Genomic DNA, 7,136 nt, shown 5'->3' on the forward strand with positions numbered 1-7,136 from the left:
CGGCTAATTTTGTATTTTTATTAAAGACAGAATTTCACCATGTTGGTCAGGCTGGTCTCAAATTCCTGATCTCAGGTGATTCACCTGCCTCGGCCTCCCAAAGTGCTGGGATTGCAGGGGAGAGCCACTGCACCCAGCAAGTTTGAAATATTTTGAGAATTACCAAAATGTGACACAGAGACATGAAGTAAGCACATGCTGTTGGAAAAACAGTGCCAGACGACTTGCTCGATGCAGAATTGCCACAAACCTTCAATTTGTATGAAACACTATAGCTGTGAAGTGCAACAGAACAAGGCTCAGTAAAACCAGACATGCCTGTAGTGTCTAGGAGGCATGTTTGGAGATGGCTTGAGAGGATGCTTGGTAAGGGAGGCTATCTGAGGAAATACCAAATAAGGTCTCTTGGAGATCATGCTCTTACAGCCCACCGACTACATTTGATGTCTGTTGGTGGTTGATGATGATCTCTTTCCTGAGACGTCCTTGTCCAAGGGAAGCTCTTGAGAAAGGTGAAAACAAACCTGAGATACCCAAAGCCTGATGATGCCTCAGAGGTGACTAACAGCCTCTGGTCTGATGGGGGAAGTTTTCTTCTCTGATGTCTCTTTCATTGAATGGCCCAGCAAGAAGTACTAGACTGGAGCATAACACTGCACACCTGCCTCTGGGCATGGCCTGTCCTCCTGAAACCTCTTCACATTTGGCTTCATGTCCCAGTTAGCTACATGTGACCCAGCCCGGGATCTAATCCCAGGATCATTTCAGAGGAGTTGCAGTTGCACAGAGTAGGAGATTCTGTACCACACTGATTAATTTCCACTAACTCACAGCAGGATGACAGGGAAGACCCATAGCCACTCTGTGCCAATTACTCCTTAGCAACAACAGCATGAACCACCTGTTCCACATCCCTTAGTGTTCCTCTTGATCTAAAGAAAAGAGAATGAACTGGCCCCTAAGGAAGAGGGCTTGGGAAAGATAGGGACTATTCAGTTAATGGAAGGTACTGGAGTGTCAGATCCTGAGGCCTACAATGGGTCCCATCAGAGGAGTAGCCATATTGGTGGGTGCTGGATAGGAGGAGCTTTGGGGTTGGTGTAGGCACTCACTTTCACTAGGATGCCTCTGGTCTCAGGTAATGGAGAGAAGTGAGGAAAAAGTCAGCCTAGAAGAAACACCCTCTTCTGGCCACATCATATCCTCTCACTCTCCTGTGGCCTTGGGCTTACTGGGCTTCTGGGACTCATTATCCTAATGATAAACAGACAGTAATGTGAACCTTACAGAGAGATTGGGGAGCATGGGATGGGGGTGCACCAAGGCTAAGGAGACCAAAGCAGTGCTTGGGGGTCTCCCACTCTTTACCTCGGGTTCTAACTGCCACCCATCTCATGCTTAATGGGTCTTTCTGACTCCAGGGTGAGAAATGTTCTCCTTAGCATTGGGAGATGCTGCACATGAGCAGTTCCTTCCCCTGGGAGTACTGGTTCAGTGAGCAAAACAGCAAGGGGCTGTGCCTCCTGAGGGCTGGCAGGGATACATGGGCCAAAGAGGAAGAGGGAGGGTAGAGAAGCATAGCCAGGGAGAGAAATCGAACACCAGGACACAAGACGAGCGGGGCACCTGTGGGGGCTACTGTGGGCTCTCAATGATCACCTGTAGCAGCAGCGAAAGAGGCAGGATCCCTGAACATTTGTTCTGATTTATTTGACAGGGATAGGGAGTTCAGACAGTAGGGAGGGCGGCATTCCTATTGATGTTCTTATGCTGGTGACTTGAAGTCCTTGTGCTTCGGATGTGGGCACAGTCTTGGATAGAGGAGTCAGGAAGCAGGATGCACATCCCAGCCCACTCTGCCACTCACAAGATGCTCATGCAAACATTCCCACAGTAGGTAGAACAGCATATGTTATTTGCTTGACAGTCTCGGTGAGATTCACAGAAGCGTTTGCATAGATATAGTTTAGGCCGTTGCTGGCAGACTTTAATTTCTGGGGATAGCTGTGTTTCTGAAAAGGAGGATAGAAGGGTAAATAAATGCAGCTTCCTAGAGAACATTTTTCTCAAGCTAAAGCTTCCTCCAAGACCCTTGAACCCAGGTCTCACTCATGACACTCCTGGATTCCTTCTTCATAGAACTACCATCCTGCCCATCACCAAATCCTAGTGATTGGTCATATTTTAAATCCTGTCTCTCCACTGTACATCTTACCCCAATAGACCACAATGCCTGGACTTCCTGGACCTTCTCCATACACCAGCAATCAGAACTCCATCTCCCTTACTAGCCATGGCCTTGGTGAAGTCACCACCATAGAATCTACAGTCTGATCCTGAGAGCTTAAAGAAGCATGAGACGTCTTTCAAACCCTCTCCTAGTCTCTGAGTAGTAGAATTCAGAGATGAGGATCAGCTTGCCTCTTTTCTCTCCTTCTCTTCTGTTCACTGTCACTGTCTCTAGTCTTCCTGCCCCTTCTTTAGTTTCCTTTCCACCACCACTCTCCTTGTCCGTTTGATGATAACCTTAACTTGGGTCTGTGTACCCCAACTTTTGCTTGTCTTATGTCCTACTTCCCTACACTTATATCCATTCTACACCTACACCTACTGTCATAACCACTTCTGAATCTTTACTCTTCACAAATGTGCATAAATCAACTAATTGTCTTGCTTTCCCACTGGATTCTCAGCCCTGGTGTACCTTTCACTATGGTAGGTGCCATTTATCTCTAAGTATTGAGAAGGAACAGCAAAATATGTAGGTTTCTTCTTCATTCCCATTACTATACCCAGGGCCAGCTAAGGGGCTGGAGGGCCATGGTTTGGGACAGTCCAGAGTCTACACAACATTGTGGTCAGAGCTGGATATGCAGAGAGTTTTCAACTCCTAGGTCCTACTCAGACTGGACACAGGCCCTCCATTCCTCCTACCCAATTCCCCCTCACCCATCCAGCGGCCCATCACCTACTCTGCATCCTCTTCTTGTCACGGTATCCTCCCTGGGCCTGAAGCAGCAACACACAGAGAACCAGGACAGGCAGCAGAGTCTGGGATGGCATGACTCTGACCAGAGCGTGGGCCCTACGTCTGACCACGTTGTCACAGACTTCCCTGCAGAGCTGCCTGTGGAGAGTGAAGGCAAGAAGGAAGGAATGATCTTTAGCTCCTCACTGCCTCCACTGGCCAAGTCGGGGCAGAGCAAGAGAGTCTTGGCTTCCTCCTTTTGTTTGCCCCAGCCCTGTCCTTCACGTGGGATAGGGCTTCCGCGGGAAAGACGCCTCCTTCTCTCACATTACCAGTCTTGTGTTCTTGCTGATAGAGTGAAAGATATCATTTATTTCTGTTTCCTAACTACAAAATGTTTTATGGAAAAAAGAAAAGAAAAAATATATTTTTAGAAAGAGTTGCTTAGAATTAACTGATGTTTCATTGCATTATATTTTGGTTTCTCTCCATATTTAGTATAAACAATCCTTTTAATATAAACATCTTTTGTTACCTATTTTTGCCACCCTTATTTAATCATATAAGTATTTCTCAAAATGTGGATTTTCATAATTGCACAGCTCTCACTTAAATGCTAATAATCAAGTATTTGTATTGTACTAATTACTAATAATCTAAAAAATGTCATATTGAACATCTTTTTTAGAAATCTTTTATTTCTTTAGACTAAGAGAGCTAGAATTCCTGAGTGAAAGAGCAAGTATCTGTTTCATATATAAACGTATATAAACACATACACACATATACATATACAAATTTAAATACACATATGCACACAGAAAGAGAGACTATTGTAGGGCATGGGACAGAAGGGCTAATGGGGAAACATAGTAAATATCTTAGAGCTCAGACAGGAGGAGAGACCTATCAGTCAAAGTCTTGGCAGGCTGTCCAGGAGGAGGTGGTCACTGACCTTGAATATCATGAAGAAAATGAACTCTCAGAAGTGAAGATGTTTCTTCTTCCCTAATAGGAGAGAGAGGGGACAATCTGGGGTCACTGGACTCCCAATAGGCATGGAAGCTGGGAAGAAAGTCACCCTCTTCCTCTGATGATGATAATCTTCTAAAGATTTGAACCTCATTCTGACATTCTGAACTCCTAATGCAGTCTCCTTCGGTCCACAGTTGTAATTTACATTCGAAGGAAGCTCTATAGCCTTTTACCATATCTCACCTTATGCACCTCTTCCTCTGTGTCCTTGGCAATATCCTTTATAATTCAAAAATTCTGATATTTGTACCTGTAGTTTAGAGACTGGTGTTTGACCCTTCCCAAAGGCTCTCTCTTTCCTAGTTTTACTTTTTATCCACTCATAAATGAACAATTTAGAGATTGGACGCCGTCATAATTATCCTAGCAAAGAGGGGTTATGTAGAGGAGAATCATCATCTCAGACAGAAGCTGCATTTTCCTTACCCAACCACCTTGCAGCCAGTGCCACAATGTAAATATTTCGGCTAACAGACTTGTCACTACTAGATCAAGACCCTAAGAAGATGGCAAGTCTCTTTCACACTCTTTTTCTTTTCCACCAGCTCAGTATAGATGAAAACAAGGTTCTAGAGCCTAGTGAAGCCAAAAGATGAAAGGAGTCTGGGTCCTTGACTCCTTTTATCACATGAAAAAAGGGATACCCATTGTTTTAGAATACTCATCTTGAATTATTATTTGAGCAAGAAACAAAAAAGTATATTGTATTTCAGCCATTATGTGATGGAGGCTTTCTGTTAAAGCAGTCTAGTCAACATTGCGGCAGGCTCAAGTACTGACAAATTTATAAGGGGAAGGATTTATGGGTATATAGAAGATCTTTACTTTATACTTTCAAATTATTGATAGAGTAGTAAATTTAGTAAAGAGATGGGTAATTTGAACATTATGATTAACAAGCTTGACTTAATTAAAATATACAGAAGTCTGCATAGAAAAAGTAAAGGAATACATTTTCTCAAGCACAAATAAAACATGTACAAAAGTGACTACATATTAGGCTATAAAAAAGTCTGAACAAAATTTTAAATAATTATATCACAAAGGACACAGTTTCAGACTATAATGGAAATAATTAGAAATTAGTCTGAAAAAAGACAATTACTCGAAACTGAACAGAAATTTCAAAATAAAATTTATAAGTCAGAGCTTCCAGATGGCTACCACTGAACACTTAGAGGTTGTTGGAGAGCAGCATGCTCATGGAGGGCATGGAAGCTCTCTAGCCTTTCCCCCATATCTCACCTTATGCACCTCTTCCTCTGTATCCTTTATGATATTCTTTATAATTCAAAAACCTAGAGGAAATGGATAAATTCTTGGACACATACAACCTACCAACACTGAACCAAAAAGAAATAGAAGAACCTGAACAGACAAATAACAAGTAAGGAGATTGAATTCATGATAAAAAGTCTCCCCTAAAACAAAGTCCAGAACCATATGGCTTTACCACCAAATTCTATGACCCTTTAAATATAAATTAATACCAATTCTTCTCAAACTATTCCAAAAAATTGATGCAGAGGGAATTCTTCTTAGCTCACTTTTATGAGGCCCACATAACCTTAATACCAAAACCAGACAACAACAAGACAACATAAAGAAACCCACAGGCCAATATTCCTGATGAAAATAGGTGCAAAAATCCTCAACAAAATACTAACAAACCCAATTCAACAACACAACAAAAAGATAATGTAGCATGATCAAGTGGGATTTATCATAAGAATGCAAGAATGGCTCAATGTAGACAAATCAATAAATGTGATACTTCACATCAACAGAATCAGAGACAAAACCATAGGGTAATCTCAGTAGATACAGAAAAAGCATTTGATAAAATTCAACACCACTTTATGATAAAAACTTTCAATAAACTATATATGAAAGGAAAGCACCTCCACATAATAAAGATCATATATGACAAACCCACAGCTAACAAGGTATTTAATGGGGAAAAGCTGAAAACTTTTCCTCTAAGAACTGAAAGAAGATATGGGGGAAAGGCTAGAGAGCTTCCATCCGCCTCCATGAGCATGCTGCTTACTTTACCCACTCTTATTCAACATAGTACTGGAAGTCCTAGTTAGATCAATCACGAAAGAGAAAACAATGAAGGACATTACATTTGGAAAAGAGGAAGTCACATTTACCCTATTTGCAGACGAGCTCTTATGTAGAGAAAAATTTAAAGACTCTACCAAGAAACTTGAAGAACTCATAAACAAATTCAGTAAAGTTACAGGATACAAAATAAACATACAAGTCAGTGGTGTTTCTGTGCACAATAAGCCAGCTAAAAAAAGACACAAAGAGGGCAATCCCATTTATAACAGCTACAAACAAATACTTAGGAATAAATTTAACCAAGGAGATTAAAGACTTCTACATTAAAAACTACAAAACACTGATAAAAGAAATTGAAGAGGATACAAACAAATGGAAAAACTTTCCATGCTCATGGATGGAAAGAATTAATATGGTTAAAATTACCGCACTACCCCAAACCATCTACAGAGTCAATGCAATCCCTATTAAAATATCAGTGACATTCTTCACAGTAATATAAAATAAATCCTAAAATATGTATGGAACCACGAACATCCCAGAATAGCCAAAGCAATCCTTAACAAAAAGAACAAAGCTGGAGGGAACAGGCTTCAAGACTTCTAAATATACTACCAAGCTGTAGTAACCAAAATAGCATGGCACTGGCATAAAAACAGACACATAGACTAATGGAATAGAATAGATAACTTAGGGCCAGGGGCGGTGGCTCAAGCCTGTAATCCCAGCACTTTGGGAGACTGAGGCAGGTGGATCATGTGAGGTCAGGTGTTCGAGATCAGCCTGGCCAACATAGCAAAACCCTGTCTCTACTAAAAGTACAAAAATTAGACGAACATGGTGGTGCATGCCTGTAGTCCCAGCTACTCTACTCCGGAGGCTGAGGCAGGAGAATCACTTAAATATGGGAGGCAGAGGTTGCAGTGAGCTGAGATTGTGCCTCTGTACTCCAGCCTGGGCAACAAGAGCAAGACCCTGTCTCAAAAAAAAAAAAGAGAATAGAGATCCTAGAAATAACTCCATGTGTCTATAGCCACCTGATTTTTTTTTTTTTTTTTTTTTT

General features: G+C 41.6%; 2 protein-coding genes across 2 annotated transcripts in view; one reads left to right on the forward strand and one right to left on the reverse strand.

Moving 5' to 3' along the window:
- Window positions 1-1,613: 1,613 nt before the first annotated feature.
- The window catches only part of WFDC9 (WAP four-disulfide core domain 9), a 24,056-nt gene continuing 18,533 nt past the window's right edge, over window positions 1,614-7,136 (forward strand). Inside the window, exon 1 of the mRNA XM_017878060.1 lies at window positions 1,614-1,679. The gene's annotated coding sequence lies outside the window, so the exon portion shown is untranslated. The remainder of the gene's footprint in view (window positions 1,680-7,136) is intronic.
- WFDC10A (WAP four-disulfide core domain 10A) lies at window positions 1,694-3,123 on the reverse strand. Its single transcript, XM_017878061.1, has 2 exons — window positions 2,973-3,123; window positions 1,694-2,012 (listed from the first exon to the last, which is right to left on the reverse strand). The coding sequence occupies exons 1-2, from the start codon at window positions 3,061-3,063 to the stop codon at window positions 1,864-1,866; spliced, it is 240 nt and encodes a 79-aa protein (XP_017733550.1). The 5' UTR covers window positions 3,064-3,123; the 3' UTR covers window positions 1,694-1,863.

The sequence above is a fragment of the Rhinopithecus bieti genome, unplaced genomic scaffold (assembly GCF_001698545.2).
Source record: "Rhinopithecus bieti isolate Rb0 unplaced genomic scaffold, ASM169854v2 scaffold_10347, whole genome shotgun sequence".
Taxonomy (NCBI): Eukaryota; Metazoa; Chordata; class Mammalia; order Primates; family Cercopithecidae; genus Rhinopithecus; species Rhinopithecus bieti.

Coding starts and splice junctions, on each gene's coding strand:
- WFDC10A (XM_017878061.1), bottom strand. CDS start 3,063: ATGCCATCCCAGACTCTGCTGCCTGTCCTGGTTCTCTGTGTGTTGCTG. Junction 2,013..2,972: donor TGACAAGAAGAGGATGCAGA/GTAGGTGATGGG, acceptor CCTCCTTTTCAG/AAACACAGCTATCCCCAGAA.